The sequence below is a fragment of the Neltuma alba genome, unplaced genomic scaffold, assembly GCF_004799145.2.
Source record: "Neltuma alba isolate B1F8T4 unplaced genomic scaffold, ASM479914v2 tig00012763_pilon, whole genome shotgun sequence".
In the NCBI taxonomy this organism is placed as follows: domain Eukaryota; kingdom Viridiplantae; phylum Streptophyta; class Magnoliopsida; order Fabales; family Fabaceae; genus Neltuma; species Neltuma alba.
Genome location: NW_021637174.1, coordinates 150,402 through 168,710, shown reverse-complemented (window position 1 = coordinate 168,710; position 18,309 = coordinate 150,402). Strand labels below are relative to the sequence as shown.

Genomic DNA, 18,309 nt, shown 5'->3' with positions numbered 1-18,309 from the left:
TCTCCTTTTCAGCCACAAGTCCATCTCTTCCTCCCCTCCGGAGCAAATTCTTCATAAGGACAGCACAAGATGATCGCTCACAGGTGCAGGCTATAGCTTCCGTTGTTCAAGCTTACGGATGGCACGAAATCTTCCCAATCTATGAAGACACCGAGTATGGCAAGGGTCTGATCCCATACCTCACAGAGGCCTTGGAGAAAGTTAACACACGGGTGCCTTACAGAATTGCCATCGATCCGAATTCTGAGGAATATGAGATTTTAGAGGAGCTGAAGAAGCTCAATCAGAGTCGAAAAGGAATATTTCTTGTTCACATGACCAGTCTTGTTGGTCCCCAATTCTTCTCAGCTGTGAAAAGGCTAGAACGATGACAGAAGGGTATGGGTGGATAGTCACCGATGGGTTATCCAATGTGTTAGATCCTTCGGGTCCGAAAGTGATGGATTCTATGCAAGGCGTCCTGGGGGTGAGGCCAAGACTGGAAAAGTCTAGAGGGCTTACCATTTTCAGAGATAGATGGAAAGCTTGGTCAATTAAATCAGGTAGCGTGTCTTCTCCTTTAACCTTGTTTGGACTTTGGGCTTATGACACAGTTTGGGCGGTAGCCATGGCAGTAGAGTTTACGTTTGCAAATTCCAAGGATTATGACACTTGTAAATGAAATCCAAGATATAAAATTTCAAGGCCTCTCTGGGAATTTCAATTTGAGCGAAGGACAACTCCAACCCTTGGAGCTTGAAGTGTTTAATGTGGTAGGACGCAAAGAAAGGGTCATTGGATGTTGGAGCCCACAGAGAGGACTATTCCACGACAAACACTGGAGTTCAAGAGAGAAAATAATGTCACCAATATGGCCGGGGGACACAACAAATCAACCACCAAAATTGAGAATTGGGGTCCCAGTAAAAAAGCGTTTTGTTGAATTTTTAAAGGTGGAATGGCGGTCTTCAAATAGAACTCCAGATGTTTCTGGCTTTACTATTGATGCGTTTCTCAAAGTGGTCAAAGCTTTACCTTTTCCTCTGGAATACGAGGTTCTCCCATTCCAGAAGAAGAATGGAGAAAGTACGTCCTATGAAGAGCTGGTTCGCCAAATTGAGAAAAAGGCAAGTTTTCGTTAAACGATAAATATCCTAGTATACATACTCTTTTCCGTTCTTAATATAAAAATTAGTTTGATTTTTAATTTAGCTCTAAATATAAAACTTTAATTTTCCTTGTTTATCATATTTGTCTTTTTTTCAAAATAATCTTTATAATAATTGTATATGTTAAAAATCCTATCAAATGATAGTTCTAACCAATAAATATAATTAGTAAAAGCATTTTGAAGAAGACAATACTTATTTAATACAAATAAGTAACTTAACAAAATTTTTTATCTAGTTAAATTAGTCAACTGACTCTTATATTTAGAATAGGAGATAGTACTGCCTATTTGTCTGAGTGTATTACTACAAGCTTTTTGAGGCATGTTATAATGACAAGAATTTTCATTTATACCGGTAAACGTATGATGCTGTGGTCAGAGACATAACTATTACAGCTAGCCGTGCTGAACATGTTGACTTTACGTTGCCGTATTCAGAAGCCGGAGTGTCAATGGTAGTTTCGATGAAGCACGATGGGAAACAAAACATGTGGATCTTCTTGAAGCCTTTGAGTCCAGGTCTTTGGCTGACCACAGTTGCAGCCTTCGTCCTCACAGGGATCATCATATGGCTTCACGAACATCATACAAACACAGAATTTCAAGGATCCCTACAGCAACAACTTGGCATGATGTTCTGGTTTTCTTTCTCCACCTTAGTCTTTGCTCATAGTAAATCTCCTCTTAAACTCATATATTACATTCAGTCCTTAATATAAGATTTAGTTTATAATTTAATTTGAACTACAAACTAAATCTTATATTAAGAACGAAAAATAATATATTTCATGGTCTCTATGTTGACAATAAAATCATGTATTTATCACTAATGTTTGCTATGTTTAATGGTGACACAGAGGAAAGATTAGTGAACAATTGGTCGCGTTTTGTGCTGATCTTATGGGTATTTGCGTTGCTAATCATAACACAAAGTTACACTACAAGTTTGGGTTCCATGTTAACTGTACAGAGTTTGCAGCCTAAGTTCATCGATGTAAAAGACATAAAAAATAATAATTACTGTGTGGGATATCAGAAGGGGTCCTTCATCAAAAGGCTTCTGAAAAATCAATTGGGATTCACAGAGTCAAAGTTGAAGCCATACGAGACGCCTGAAGAACATGAACGAGCTCTCTCCAGTGGTGAGATTGCTGCTTTCTTTGATGAAACCCCCTACGTGAAGCTCTTCCTCACAAGATACGGCTCCAAGTATGCTATGGTGGGGCCAACTTACAAGACTGCTGGATTTGGCTTCGTGAGTTCTCTCTTGTTCAATCTTGTCTTGGATACAAGTTTCTTCTACTGAAAATGAAAGGTTTAAGGAACACAAATGTTGAACAATTCAAATGTGTAGTTAAACCCTTTCACATATACACACACATTATTCAAAGGTTTAAGTTGATACTCCCTCAGCTGTCATGTATAAGAATTTTTTAAGGATTGGAGAATATAAGGGGGGGAAATAACGTATGGTACAATGTCAATTATGAGATTCCAATTATGCTCCAGCAGTATAGTAATATTTTGTTTATAAGGCACCCATGTATTTATTTGTTTAATTTTGATAACCAAAAATTTAGAGGAGTCGATCCCAATATAATTTATTAGGATCAAGATATACTTCTAAGTTTAAAAATTGTACTAGTACTTATAAAAGTATTTACAGAGCTTGTAAAGGCACCTGCTTTTATATTATAAAATATGTAGGTTAAATTTTTTATATTCATTATTCAAATTCTCCAATCACACATAACTATGTGTCCTAAGTTTTTTTATGTGAGTTTATAATTAAATACTATTAAATAAATACTAATATTTTAAAAATAGTATACATGGTCATGTGTGATCGTAAAACTTAATATAATAGATATAAAAAATTTGATGTAAGTACTACATTTTATATTTTGTTATCAATTTATAATACAAATTTTATATGTTATGAAGAGTGAATCATAATATGTTGAGTTAACAAAAAAAGAAAAAAGAAACTAGTAAAGTCGTCCATTCAAAGTCAATGAAACAAGTCAAGTCTTCCATGCATCTTTGACTTTAGAAATTTCAAATTTTTGTTGCCTCTTGAAAGAAAGTTCCTTAATTGTACAACCGCTAATGTTAAAGGACAAAAATAACTATTGAATTGAGTGAGATCAAAATAAAGATTTGTAATAACAGAGACAATATTAAAGCCTTCAACATCCTTTTTTTCCCCCCTGCCAACAAGCCTTCAATTATCATCGAGTGCTATTATGCTAACGTTGATATATGTTATGGTCAGGCATTTCCACTAAGATCTCCGTTGGTATCTTATTTTTCAAGGGCAATCCTAAATGTGACTCAAGATGAAGAAAAATTTGAGAGGATTAGGGCCAAGTACTTCTCCAGCAAAATCATATCTGAAGATGAAAGCGGATCATCAATCCCGCACAGTCAGACTAGTCTTACTGTGTCCAGCTTTGGATTTCATCACCACAGGGGTCGCTTCTGGGATTTCACTTCTGTTCTATTTGTTTAAGTTTGGGTACTGTCAGTCAGAAGAAAGATTTCTTTGGTTGTTACAGTTAAAGGCTCGAATATTGAAGTTCCTGGATCGAAAGGATTGCTCTTTTTCTCTGGATGGAAGCGATTTCAGAGTATTCCCTGCAAGTAATAATATTGTAGAGGGAGAGAGAGCCATTACTGCCCAGAATGAACAAGACCAGCTACCTTCTCCAGACTACAGTGACAACATTCAGCGTGCGCATCAGTCAGCACAAGAAGAAATAGAGAGAAAAGAATAGGATTTTAGTTTCTTACAGACTCTGATCACTTGTTATATTCTTCATTTGAAAGACACTTTTAAGTGTCTAGGCAATGCCTGTATATGAATAAGATATCCTGCAACAAACTTATGTGTATCTCATGGATTGACAATATCCCCTAAATAAGATTATAGATTCGCATTTGTTAATAAAAAAAATTATATTGAAAGAATTATCCTTCTTTAATATTGATTATACTTAAATTTGGGCAAGTAATACCATGACCAAATAGTTATTTCAAAGAATAAATAAAATAATTAAAAGAAATCAAGTAAAATGAATAATATCTAGCAATTAACATACAACTGTAGTCAAATTCAGACCATGCAAATATACCTGCTCAAAATTTATGCAAACTAGACATGCTTCCAATCATTCAAACTTATGTACATGTTATAAATACGATAATATCTCATAAATAAGATTATGAATTCCAACCTTGTACGTAAATGAAGGGAAAAGATCATATTAAAAAGGTCACCTCTATTTATTCAACCCATTCTTTTGATCTTGCGTTGTCCCGAAAGTAGTGGGTGTATACCAACCGAAAAAAAAAATTGTATAACTATGATACAGGTATACATTCACAAATTGAAATTACAAGCTGAGGGGCGTATAACTATAAATTGGACGAGAGGAGTATTTCTTACATTATGAAGATGTGAATCTTATTTCCTCTGCTAACCTATTACTATAATTTATAAGGCATCTTGTGTGCGGGAATCTGCCTATTCAAACTCATGGCCTTAAAGGAGAAAAGAGAACACTTTCACCATCAAGCCACAAGTTGGGTAAACATTATATCATAAAATTTGGGTCAAGTACAGTTGCTAGTTATATTTATTAAAGTGCTTGTTTGTCATCACTTATATTAACACTAATAACCTTATTTCATGTAAACAAAAATAAAACTTCTCTTACATATGCATCTTGTATTTTGTAAATCTCAATTGAAAATCTGCTTACAAATCAAGTTTATAAGTAAATTTATAAGTACGTATATACATTTTAACAATTAATAATAATAAAATAATAAGTACCAATATTTCACAAATGAACTCATAAATATACTTACATATTTTAATAATTGGCAATAGCAAAGTAATAGTTGACAAAAAAAACAATAGCAAAATGATAAGCACACATATTAAAATTTATAAAATTTAATTTACATCATCGTATATCCTTTTTGATTCATTCAGTTATTCTTTTTGTCCATATAAAATACTTCTTCATTTTAGAGTTTTTTAAACATTTAATACTTTTTTTCTCAATTAATTAAACGTCACTCTCATTTTTTTTCCCTCTCATTCTCTCTCTTTCTTTTTCCACTCACTCTCCCTTCCACCCACATTTTTCATGAATGAGGGCATTTTTAAAAAAAGAAAATTTAATTTTGATATATTTATTGTACTTAACTAATTTTAACTACTTCTTTAAATAAAGCATGGTTAATTGTATCTTATAAAAAGGGAGGATATGTTACTGATTTTTTTTGCCAGAAGCACTTAATGTTAAAAGCTGTCCCAAACATGACCCAACTAGCTTTTGAAACCAAAAAGCCACTTTTAAGCAAGCCTACCACAATTCCAAGCATTCCCATGTGCAGTGAGAACTAGATGACCAAGACCAACATACACCATCCGATCTTAATGGGGGGAATCATCTCTTAAATATAACGTGCTTTAATTTCTCTAAATTATTCTTTATTATTTGTGTTTCAACTACTACTCATAATGAAAAAGCTCTTTAATATGCGCATCTAATTGGAATAATTTTTTATAAAAAAAATATACATGCAGAAAACAAAGTAAATTAAAGCATAAAAATCTTTATATTATCGTCTGGCCAAAAAAAAAAATCTGTATATAATGGACGGTGGGAGTAATTAAGATTGTCTTTGAAGTTTGATTACGACTTGCTTGTGGAATTGTCGTTGATGCAAGCCGTCTTTGACTTGGAGACGCTGGTTTCTCACTGGTGATGGAGTACATGAATCGAACTTTTAAGAATACAATATTCAATCTTAAGACCGAAATAATTCGCTGATATACATACGTGTCACCTTCTTCCTAGTATCTGACATGTGTGGTTTTTCTTAAGATATTAGCCCGCCCCTTCATGGACCTGAAACCAGCATCGAGGTCCAGCCAGATGAAAAAGAGGAGCTTTAACCTTTGCCTCTGGTTTTGCCGCTTTGGTACTTTGCTTTGGTTCTCTGCGGAAACGTCGAAGGCGAAGCAGGCACAAATACCAGTAGGCGTAGTTGTTGATCTCAACTCCTCAGTTGGAAGCATGGCCATGCGCTGCATCCAAATGGCTCATGACGACTTCTATAAACACTATTCTCATTACCAAACAAGACTTGATCTTCGAATCAGAGATTCTGAGAATGATGTCGTCACAGCAGCATCTGCAGGTAATATATTTTTATCGACAATTAAAATATTAGTTCACAAATTTTATTAAAACAAAGCGTCCGTCGCTTGGTTTAATAGCTCATGGAAATATACCCATGCAGCTTCCGACCTGATGAAGAATGAAAACGTGCATGCAATTATCGGACCTTTATTTTCAGAACAGGCGAGTTTCGTAACACGACTTGGGCACAAATCTCATGTGCCCATCGTCTCGTTTTCAGCCACAAGTCCATCTCTTCCTCCGCTCCGGAGCAAATTCTTCATAAGGACAGCACAAGATGATCGCTCACAGGTGCAGGCTATAGCTGCCATTGTTCAAGCTTACGGATGGCACGAAATCATCCCAATCTGCGAAGACACCGAGTATGGCAAGGGTCTGATCCCATATCTCACAAAGGCCTTGGAGAAAGTTAACACACGGGTGCCTTACAGAATTGCCATCGATCCGAATTCTGAGGAATATGATATTCTAGAGCAGCTGAAGGAGCTCAATCAGAGTCGAAAAAGAATAATTCTGGTTCACATGACTAGTCTTGTTGGGCCCAAATTCTTCTCAGCAGTGAACAAGGCTGGAATGATGACGGAAGGGTATGGGTGGATAGTCACCGACGGGTTGTCCAATGTGTTAGCCCCTCTGGGTCCGAAAGTGATGGATTCTATGCAAGGTATCGTGGGGGTAAGGCCAAGACTGGAAAAGTCAAGAAGGCTTACAAGTTTCAGAAAAAGATGGAAAGCTTCGTCAATTAAATCAGGCAGTGTGTCTTCTTCCTTAACCTTGTTTGGACTTTGGGCTTATGACACAGTTTGGGCCATAGCCATGGCAGTAGAGTCTACATTTGCAAATTATAAGGGTAATGACACACTTATAGATAGAATCCTAAGTACTAAATTTGAAGGCCTCTCTGGGAATTTCAATTTGAGTGAAGGACAACTCGAACCCTTGGAGCTTGAAGTATTCAATGTGGTAGGACGCAAAGAGAGGATCATTGGACGTTGGAGCCCCCAGAGAGGACTATTCCTCGACAATCATTGGAGTTCAAGAGGGAAACTGATGCCACCAATATGGCCGGGGTACACAACAAATCAACCAACCAAGTTGAGAATTGGGGTCCCAGTAAGAAAGGGTTTTGTTGAATTTTTGAAGGTGGAAAGGCGGTCGTCAAATAGCACTCCGGATGTCTCTGGCTTTAGTATTGATGTGTTTCTGGAAGTGATAAAAGCTTTACCTTTTCCTCTTCCATATGAGTTTGTCCCGTTGCGGATTGGAAGCACTGGGTCCTCTGGAGGGCTTTTTAAGGCAAGTTTTCGTTGAAGGATGAAAATCTAGTACACTGTCTATTTGGCCAAGCATATTACTACAACCTTTTTGATGAAAGATCACATGACAAGTAAATATGCATTTTTTTATACTGGTAGGAGCATGATGCTGTGGTTGGAGACATAACTATCGTAGCTAACCGTGCGGAACATGTTGACTTTACATTGCCGTTTTCAGAATCTGGGGTGTCAATGGTTGTTTCAATGAAATACGATGAGAGACAAAACATGTGGATCTTCTTAAAGCCTTTGAGTCCAAGTCTTTGGCTGACCACAGGTGCAGCATTCGTCCTCACAGGTATCACTATATGGCTTCACGAGCGGCAAACAAACCCAGAATTTCAAGGATCACCACAGCAACAACTTGGGATGGTGTTCTGGTTTTCTTTCTCCACCTTAGTCTTTGCTCACAGTAAATCTCCTCTCTTTAAACTCATACATTACATATTTCATGATCTCTAGGTCGACAACCATATATTCATCATTAAATTTCACGTACTATGTTTAATGGTGACACAGAGGAAAGACTAGAGAACAATTGGTCGCGTTTTGTGCTGATCCTATGGGTATTTGTGGTGCTCATCATAACACAAAGTTACACTGCAAGTTTAACTTCCATGTTAACTGTTCAAAGATTGCAGCCTAAGTTCATCGATGTAAAAGAAATAAATAATAATAATTACTGTGTGGGGTATCAGAAGGGGTCTTTCGTCAAAATGTTTCTGAAGAATCAGTTGGGATTCAAGGATGAGTCAAGGTTGAAACCATACGAGACGCCTGAAGAATATGATCGAGCTCTCGCTAGTGGTGAGGTCGCTGCTATCTTTGATGAAATCCCCTACGTGAGGCTCTTCCTCTCAAAATTCGGCTCCAAGTATGCTATGGTGGGGCCAACCTACCAAACTACTGGTCTCGGCTTCGTAAGTTCTCTCTCGTTCAATTTTGCCTTAAATACAAGTTTTTTTCATTGAAAACAAAAGGTTCAAGGAGCACAAGAGTTGAAAAATTCAAATGTGTAATCAAACCCAGTCATATGTTGGCCCAAAAAAAAAATTAAACCCAGTCATATATATTATTTAAATGTTTAGGTGGATACTCTCATGCAAATTATTTAAATGTTTAGGTTGATACTCTCATGCACTAAAAGACTTCTTTTAAGGATTGATTTGCTCTCAAGTATAAGAAATAAATAAATAATGTCTGTTATATTAATTATATCATTCCAATTATGCCATCCAATAATATTATAGTATTTTGTTTATAGGACGCCAATTTATTCGTTTATTTTGACAACCAAAAAGTTTAGATAAATTGGATATTAGGAATTGATAGGGATATGCATGTTTTGGGTTCAAAATAAAGATTTGTAATAATGAAGAGACAAAAATAAATTTAAGCCTTCAATTTTCATAGACTGCTATTATGCTAACGTTGTTATGTGTTTTATGGTCAGGCATTTCCACCAAAATCTCCGTTGGTGTCTTATTTTTCGAGGGCAATCCTAAATGTGACCCAAGATGAAGAAAAATTTGAAAGGATTAAGGGCAAGTACTTCTCTGTCGGAATCATATCTGAAAGCGAAAGGGGATCATCAATCCCAAACAGTCCCGTTAGTCTAACTGTATCCAGCTTTGGAGGGCTTTTCATCATCACAGGGGTCACTTGTGGGATTTCACTTTTGTTCTATTTGTTTAAGTTTGGGTACTCTCGGCTAGAAGGAAGATCTCTTTGGTTGTTGCAGTTAAAGGCTCGAATAGTGAAGTGCTTGGATCAAAAGAATAGGTCTTTATCTTTGAACAGAAGCAATCCAGAGTATACCCTGCAAGTAATATTGTAGAGGGAGGTAGTGACAGCATTCAATGTGAGCATCAGTCATCATAGCAAGAAACCGAGAGAAAAGAAAGAGAATAAGCATAAGGAATTGAGTTTCATAGAAACTGTGACTTGTATCATTCTTCATCTGAAAGACTCTGTTTCAAGGTCCAGGCAATGCCTGTGTATGTATAGGATACCCAGCAACAACATTATCCATATCTTATTCATTGAGAATATCCCCTAGATAAGATTATAGATTCGCATTTGTTAATATAAAAAATTATGTTGAAAGAATTAACAATTTAAATAGCTCAAGTAAAATGAATGATATCTAACAATTAATGACTGTAGTCAAAATCTGACCATGTATATGTACTCGCTCTTTCCCGTCATCAAAAAAAGGGAGAGGGTCTAACAATGGTGCAGCAGACCTTTCCAATGCCTATAATTAATTAATTACACATAATTAATTTACATGCATATATGATGACTTGTTGTTTGAAGCAATTAGTTACTCTCCACTAATCATATACGATTGGAAAGGCTCCCTCTTGATTTCAACGAAGGTAGAGAATTCACTTCTCAAAGGCTGCTTCCAGGGTTCTCCATCCATTTGCATATAAGCATCTCTCCACTCCCCACCTCTTATTTCCAGTCGAATTGCTGCTGCCTGAAACATATACACAATTATCCAACTTTACATACACTTGTAGTACCAACCAATCGAACATATCGGACCAATATGATCCTGATTTGGCTCATTCTTGACATGATAGAATACATTCATCATATATTGGGATAATACCTGAGCTATGTGCTTTGCAGAGATTAGTTCAACCATTACAAATGATGCATGCCATCCTTGCTTTAGACCAAATATTTCCAGAAGTCCATCATCCACATTGGCTGAGACAAAGCCTCTCTGAAAGTACATTATCCCAAACCCTGTCAGGTTCGTTATATCACACAATTTGCAACAGAGAAGCAGAGTCAAACGTAAAAGCACCAAGGAAATGAAAGGGAAGAGTAAACATAGTCTAAAACAATAGGCTTTGAGTACTTGCAAAGAAGATATATGACAAGCAACAGCATATCCGTTGTCTGCAGGCGATCTTCAAGAAAATTTTCTAAAGAATTTTTCCCTTCATTCTTGTTAGAGGGATGGCAAGACATAGCAAAGTGTAAACTGGTAAGCTTGTGATATTGTTTATATTTGCATTCGTGAGAAAAGCTTCTCAAATAGTTTCCAGCAACCCAAAGAGGGCCCGGAGAGATGATGAATGCTTTCACATCATCATAGCGGTACAGGAGTAGTGCTATACCCTTTCCAAATACTCTGGTTTCAAATTACCCCAAGGATTTCTCCCACTTCCGTAGCTATGAAGATTGAGAGCAACTATTGCCCTTACACTGAAAGAAAATATCATTACCTTGTTATATAAAATAAGATAAACAGAAAACGGAAGCATAAATAAGACTGAAACACCATGACATTTACAAAGGACACGGAAATTTAATGTGATAGAATCTTAAAAACTAAGAGTAAATAGAATCTTATAAACTAAGAGAGTAAGTGTGACATCCCATCAAATACGAAATATAAAATCACCAGCAACTAGAGATGGCTGCTTTAAAAACAGTGTTTGTTCACCAGTTTATAGTATGCATCAGAAAAATTATATAATGTGCAATATACGTACCTGGAAGGAACTGGGATCTGCTCCCACTCTACGGAGTTGAACTTTTTGACATGCATCCGCAGAATGTTTTTAAGCCCCCTACAATCAGAAAGGTTTTCTGAAGACTTTAGTCTTTATGACTAGAAACGGTAAAGGTATTGCAAAGGCTAGTCACTATCCTTCATTAGTTGAAGTTCATTGAGCATAACTTTTTCTTGAAATTATGGGAGATTGAATGATCCATTAAACCACTCCTTTTAATAAACCCACAAATATTGGTGATTTATCAGAAGAACTTGGTTCTAATATATCTACCTTAGACCTGGGTCACTTGTGCAAGGTGTTAAGAACCAGCCCTGAGTGCAACTGTAACCAGAGTAGATAATCTGGAAAAGCAAAAGAGAAAAATAAAGACTAGGTCATAATCCTGCATTAGCATGACTATATCTTTAGGGGCCATGAATATTTCGTAGGTGTTAATGCTGATACTGCACGATGCAAATAAACCGTCTTTCAAGGAACAGAGAGAGAAATTTAATACCTTATTTGCTATTGGACCATTTGCAAGATAAGGTTTTTCATTACGCAGGGTATGGAAGCCATGAGCTACTTGGGCATCCATTCCTGTGAAATTAATCGAGAAACCTCAGTGATTGGATTTGCCTACAAAAAAATATTAGAAATCCATGGAGGTAGTTGAAGTCTAACACATGCGTAATAAGCAATAAAACGTCATTTTCAAACTTCTCCGCTAAACAGAAATAGCAGGCAGAGAATAATTTGGCATTAATTTAACGTTCATTTGAGTCGAAACATAGGATATTCCATTGTATAGTAATTTCAGTCGCAAGATATTCCTGACTACATAACCAAGGCACGGGGTATGGGCATGATATAAGCTCATGCCAAAATTCACTCAAGTGCCAGCGTGACTTCACGTCTCTACTAATGAAGAGGTCAAATTACCTATACTGAAGTAATTGTAGAAAACTCCCTCATAGCAAGTAACTTCCTCAGGCAACTCTCCTTCAACTTCTAAACCCTGCAAACGCAAGAAACTACTTACAACATATATACAACAATAGAATTTAAATGAATAAATACCTTGTAGTAAAGCAATGCTGTGGAAATTAATGGGTTTGGTTTGCTCTTTTATGCTGATGCTACAGCTTTGAAGTTTTCTTTTCTTCTTCAAGAGATTATTGGCCCTCCAGGCTCAAATAAAAGCAAATGGCAAGGGATAGATTTTATGCCGCGTAAATCTAATAATTAATCAGTTGGCAACAAACTAAAGAAGCTATATGATGTGAGCAACTGAACCCACAACCTCATCAAGAGAGAACTCTTCTGTGCGCTTCAGAGAATGAGGTGCTTCCACAATTGTGCCTTCTGGCATTGAAAGTACGATTTCCCAACTGCATGAAATCCAAACTGATAAATACATATATTCATACCAAACATACCCTGCATATTAGAAACTAAGAATACGAGAACAAAAATTCTTTGCACCTGAGAAATATTTCAACACATTTGGGAATGAGAGAATCCGTGTAGACAAATAAGATTCAAGAAGCATTTATATTTTATTCACACCACAATACCTCATTCTTTCAATAAACTATTGGTGAGCATGTAAAGTGTTGAACATCCCGAGTCTTCGTTGTGTTTTATTTGTTGTCTGATCAAAGTCGAGGATTATTAACAACTTTTTTCCCTATCGGGAACCTAGGTTTTTGTATTCATAGTGACTTTGTTATAATTTATTTTCTAGAGCTGAATGGCAAACTTGTTGCCATTTGTTTCCATTTTGCCCTCCAACCATGAATGAAACAAGAACGTTCATACTCATGATTTTCTGAAAACTTTCATGAGATCAAAGCATAATTAAACCTGACAGGACTGTATGCCCAAACACGGACATGGCATCAACAGCTTTTTTGAGAAAAAATGTTTGCTAGTGAAATTAATATATTGATATATCAATACATAATAAAAATTTAAAACACACCACACTATCATATACTACCTCCAGTCCTAATTATAGGACCTCGTCTACAAATGAAGTTTTATAATTACGACTGAAGCAAGTAGTTTATTATAAAGAGATGTACAACAAAAACACTACCCATTATTTCAAGAGGAAGTTGCACATCCGATCTAAAGCTAAGAAGTATAAAGACACTGATTCAACATCTATAGAGGGAAAAGGAGGATCACATTAAACATGAAAGGTCAGGATGACCTAAAATCAAGCATTATCACTTCCTCCCAGATATAACCCATGAAATAATGTAAATCCTACTGTCTCCGAGCATTAGACTTTGACAACTTTTTTATTTGCCGATAGCTACTTGATTGAAGAAATTCACAAGAAGCACAGATTATATGAATGAAAGTTGATAGCTACTTGATTGAAGAAATTCTCAAGAAGCACGGATTATATGAATGAAAGTTACCTATCCAGACGACAAACCCGACCAGTACTGGCCTTCAAAAGACTCCTGTTAATAGCAGCTTTCCAGGAAAAAGGAAATGAACCTCCCTGATACGGTGATACCATATCAAAGCCACATATTAGTGAAAAACATAACACACATCTAACTCACACATCAATGCATGTAAATACTTACCCATCCAAAACTCCGAGATAGATCATTGCCTGTACCAAGTGGTATAATTCCTACTGGAGGAATTGGATCACGGCCTTTCTTGTGAAGATCAGTGAGACATCCCAATACCCAGCCAACTGTACCATCACCTCCAGCAACCTGTCAGCCAATATCATCCCATCTCAAAGCTGTTATAGTAAAATCCGAACTCAGAATGTTCTGCGGGCACCATTTAAATTCTGAATATGATTGTACATGTTCTGTTGCACTAGTCGACATACCATAATCCTCATTCTTTCACGAACTTCTTTTGCGCAAGAATCACCAAGACTTGCCACCACCTCGAGGCAACCTAATCCATACTCCAGAAATTCATGAGGCTTCACATCAGTAAGATCCAAAACCTGCAGTACATAGAATATAATATTAGTCATGAGGAGGAATATAAAGGTTCTAATTTGGTCTTGAGGGATAACATGCGAGGTGGAGCTCGTCCATTACCTCTTAATGCACGTATGTCCTCAATATAAATTAATACATGAATCTGTTCATAGAAATATATTAATTCTAAAGCCGTCATATTCATAGTTTTCACATGGCTTCCATTAATATATTACTAAAAAATTCCTTATATTCATTAAAATTAAAACGTTAGTTATGTTTTTTTTCTTTTTCTTTTTGAATTACTTCACCCAGTGTCCTGGTCAACCCGTGACCTTTGGTTAAGCTGAAACAACCCCTTACCAGTTGATCCAAGTGCTCGGTGGTAGTTATGTTTTTTTTCTAGGCATAAGTATTTTCCTAAAAGAGGATTATCATATTTGAGATACTTTCAAACCCTACATTTGGTGTTGAGGGAAATGGAGGGAAGGAAGGGAATGAAAAATTTTAATGGATTTGATTTAAAAAATTAGAAAAGTGAGTTTATAAAATTTTAATAAAAAGAAAATGTAATATAAAAAAGTAAAAAAAAAAAAAAGAGTTAAAAGCATCTAACCCTATTTTTTACTTTGTAAATAAAACTTATTAAAATTTCCCACCTCCTCTCCCTTTCATTCCCCTTATACCAAATAATTCCTTAAATAAGGACACCTCTCCTCGCTAGGTTAGTCATAGTATTCTAGCAAGATATCATTTATAGATGTGACACTCTTAACTCACCTCCTATGTTCGGCATTAGTGATTATTATTTCAGATTTATTGCTGTCTTTGAGATAAAAATTAAGGTGCAATGATAATATTAAAACTTCAATAGTATTTTTTATTTTATTTTCACAAATAATCTAAGGGCTTTTTTCCTCCAACATAATCTATGAGAGACTAAAGTGAAAGTAGGCAATAAGATATTCCTCTTAATCAGTTGGGAGAGTTATGCTTAAGCATAAAATCCACAAATTTTTTATTTCTAAAAACCACCAATAATAAATAAGTATTATTTTATCTATAAATCTGATTTGTTTGAATGATAAATAGTATTATATATATTTTTAATTGTAAATTTTCTTTATATAAATAATAAATATTTATAATTCAATTAATTAAATTTTAAAGCTTTTTAATAATTAATTTGTGAATTTTTCTTTCATCTAATTGCCCCTAATTTGTTCCGATTTCTTTCCTTTATTTTTTCATGAGGAAGAAAATGAGAAAAGGGGGAACGCTCTGGCTCTGCTGCTGTTTGCGGGATGCTCCAATTCAACCCAAAGATGTTGAGGAAAAATTTAAAAAAAAAATTGAAAATCTTAAATAAAAAATTTGTGCACAATTTTTTTTTTTTTTTGCAAATCTTGAAATGTTGTCGTCAAACTTAGTTTGAAATTTAAGAGGTGTTGGATTGAATCAAAAAACGCCTTTAAAGGATATTTTTAAAATTATACTTAAACACCTCTATTTTTTTAGCAGTGGGATTCTTCGATAATAATGTTAAAAGCAAAGCTAATCAAATAAGCGCATTCAAATTTGTATAATGAAAAATAATACTGCAAAAAATATGACCTGTTCTTCACTCATTAGATGTTTCAGCCTTTCCTTAAGAACAGGGCCGTGACGGCCGCCGCTGCGGGTATTTATGAATACTACCATGGGCGTCTCCGGAGGGCCAATACCTTCTTCGTCCTTGTCGCCTATGCGACTGCTCATTGCGGTGGGATCCTGGAAACGTATGCAATCGCGCATTGCGTGCCGGAGATACTGCGGCATCGTAAGCTTCCTCCTCAACTCCTCCTTGTCAATCCGGCCCCCCGACAGCACACAGGTCCTGAACGTCTCCATCATCGACGGCGACATCACCGCTGCCTTGTTGTTAGCCACCGTGTCCGGAGAGTTAATCGTCGTCTCCGAGGAAGGAACCGTCGACGAACTTAACTTTTCCTCCTCAACCGCCGGAGACGGCAAGTCGACATTCTCCGGAGAAACGTTCGTCTCACTCATGATAGTCGATAAATCAGGCTGCTATCAACCTTAAATCGATTCCAATTCTGCAGAAATGTTGGTCTCACAAGATAAATTCATTCGAAATAATTCGTAATAAAAATCTGGAATGATTCTATCTCAAAATCTTCATAATTTTTGAGAGAAAACAGAGAGAGATGTGGCTGTTTATTTGCATGTTTATAGGATTGACAATGGCATTAAATTGGTAATATTCATAGGCAACGAAAAAGGGGTGATCACTGTGAACGAACGCTTGTCAGTTACCCTCTCGTTGCATGGTTCCTTACAGCACCCAAAAAAATACAGGCTCTCTCTGTTTTATTTAAGGATATAAAAATCAAATTAGACCCTTAAATGTGGACACCTGAAATATGAGTTAAAAAACTCGGGGGGAAAATTTGAGCATTTGGAAAATTGGTTAAGAATCAATAAATTGATTAAAAATTTAGAAAAATTAGTCAGGTATAGGTGAGAGTCAATAATTTTATTTTTATATGATATTTTAAAAATTAAAATCAAAATATATTAATTTGGTTATAATCAATTCGTTTGCAATTTGATTGTAATCAAACTAACAATAGAGCAAATAATCATTCAACTCTTTTTAAATTACAAAAAAAGAGTAAAACTAATGATATTACTTTTTTTTAATAAGAACTTAAATTATACTTCCTCCCATTTTTATTGAAAAGACATGTTAAATATTTTATATAAATTTTGATATTTTGATGCGCAAAGTAGCATCTAACAATTTAATCTTATCTTTTAAATGCATCCCTGATATTTTTTATAGTACATATAACATGTAAATTTTATTTTTAGTGCATCTTTATCATATTTTAATCCACAGCATGGAACGTTATAAAAATAGACTGTTGATGCACTTGCAAAATAAAAACAGGCCATACTTTACCGTATTTTTTTCTTTTTCCACTTTACTCTATGAGAAAATTGAAAATAAAGACCTCTAAATATATAAAATTATGATTTGCGACTCTCAATTTGAAAAATAGCAAATAAGGACCTGGTCTCATTTCTGTAAATATGAAATCATGATAAAATGTCCGAAATACCCTTTAGTCAAAGGACAAGTTGAATATGAGAAATAACAACTTCACTTTAACGAATGACACTTTCACTAAACCAAATTATAACTTGATTAAGGATGTCAAATGACAAATTGATTATAAGAAATGACAAGTTCACTTTAGTGAATGACAATTTTAGTAAACCAAATTACAATGTGGCTGAAAGATATTTCAGATATTTCACTCACATTTCATATTTGTAAAAGTAAAACCTGATCCTTATTTGCTATTTTTCCAATTTAAAGTCTTAAATCATAATTTTACATATTAGGGGGTCTTTATTTGTAATTTTGTCTTACTCTATTTTGATTTCACATTGTTTGTGTTATCCTTCGCCCTCTAATACATTACTCATTATTAATTACTAATCAATTATTAATCAACGTATTGGCAAAAAAAAAAAAACAATTATTAATCACCGCGTGAACGGAAATATCGAGCGGGATGCACGGTGGGATGCTTTGCAGTAACGGAAACAGCACAAATCAGTATTCAGTGCCATTTGCGTTTCTGTCTCTTCTGTTGACGGAGGTACTGATACTTCTCTGGCTTACAAATTCATTCGCTCTTTCTTAAATTCTCGGTATTCTGCTTGTCTGGTTTAAGTGCAGGGTGAATTCTTCTGACCAAAAGTAAATAATCAGATAAAGTGATTGAGTCAACGCAGATGAGCAATTGTCCCCCCATATTGTTGAGTTTAAGCTGCACAATTCATTTTATTTTCTATCTCAGTTTTGATTCTTTCTGGTGATTAAAGTCTGGGAATTTGCTTTTGGGTTTCATACTTTAGTGTGAATTCTTTCTGGGTTCATCCTTAAGTTCAACGTGACTTCTTCTGTCCGAGAAAATGTCATCAAATAAAGTGATTTAGTCAATGCAGATGAGCAATTTCCCTCCCGGATCGCAGAGTTTGGGTTGCATAGTTCTTTTGTATTTTCTACTTCGGTTTTGATTCTTTTCGGTGATTACTTTTCGCGAATGTACTGACTAGCCACTGGGG

General features: G+C 35.5%; 4 protein-coding genes across 4 annotated transcripts; 3 read left to right on the top strand and 1 right to left on the bottom strand.

The window, feature by feature from the left end:
• The first annotated feature begins 2,098 nt into the window (after nucleotides 1-2,098).
• LOC114730783 (glutamate receptor 2.8-like) lies at nucleotides 2,099-4,120 on the top strand. Its single transcript, XM_028917896.1, has 2 exons — nucleotides 2,099-2,405; nucleotides 3,426-4,120. Exons 1-2 carry the CDS (start codon nucleotides 2,106-2,108, stop codon nucleotides 3,660-3,662), a joined length of 537 nt encoding a protein of 178 aa, XP_028773729.1. The 5' UTR covers nucleotides 2,099-2,105; the 3' UTR covers nucleotides 3,663-4,120.
• A 1,949-nt stretch (nucleotides 4,121-6,069) lies between these two features.
• LOC114730724 (glutamate receptor 2.7-like) lies at nucleotides 6,070-8,147 on the top strand. The gene is made up of 3 exons (XM_028917831.1): nucleotides 6,070-6,367; nucleotides 6,470-7,665; nucleotides 7,785-8,147. The coding sequence occupies exons 1-3, from the start codon at nucleotides 6,070-6,072 to the stop codon at nucleotides 8,145-8,147; spliced, it is 1,857 nt and encodes a 618-aa protein (XP_028773664.1).
• Nucleotides 8,148-8,376: 229 nt separating this feature from the next.
• LOC114730711 (glutamate receptor 2.7) lies at nucleotides 8,377-9,725 on the top strand. The gene is made up of 2 exons (XM_028917819.1): nucleotides 8,377-8,605; nucleotides 9,139-9,725. The coding sequence occupies exons 1-2, from the start codon at nucleotides 8,402-8,404 to the stop codon at nucleotides 9,520-9,522; spliced, it is 588 nt and encodes a 195-aa protein (XP_028773652.1). The 5' UTR covers nucleotides 8,377-8,401; the 3' UTR covers nucleotides 9,523-9,725.
• A 286-nt stretch (nucleotides 9,726-10,011) lies between these two features.
• LOC114730722 (diacylglycerol kinase 4-like) lies at nucleotides 10,012-16,218 on the bottom strand. Its single transcript, XM_028917830.1, has 12 exons — nucleotides 15,784-16,218; nucleotides 14,070-14,192; nucleotides 13,810-13,947; nucleotides 13,636-13,721; nucleotides 12,507-12,594; nucleotides 12,146-12,221; nucleotides 11,721-11,803; nucleotides 11,495-11,565; nucleotides 11,201-11,278; nucleotides 10,823-10,910; nucleotides 10,306-10,422; nucleotides 10,012-10,170 (listed from the first exon to the last, which is right to left on the bottom strand). The coding sequence occupies exons 1-12, from the start codon at nucleotides 16,216-16,218 to the stop codon at nucleotides 10,012-10,014; spliced, it is 1,542 nt and encodes a 513-aa protein (XP_028773663.1).
• Nucleotides 16,219-18,309: the final 2,091 nt, after the last annotated feature.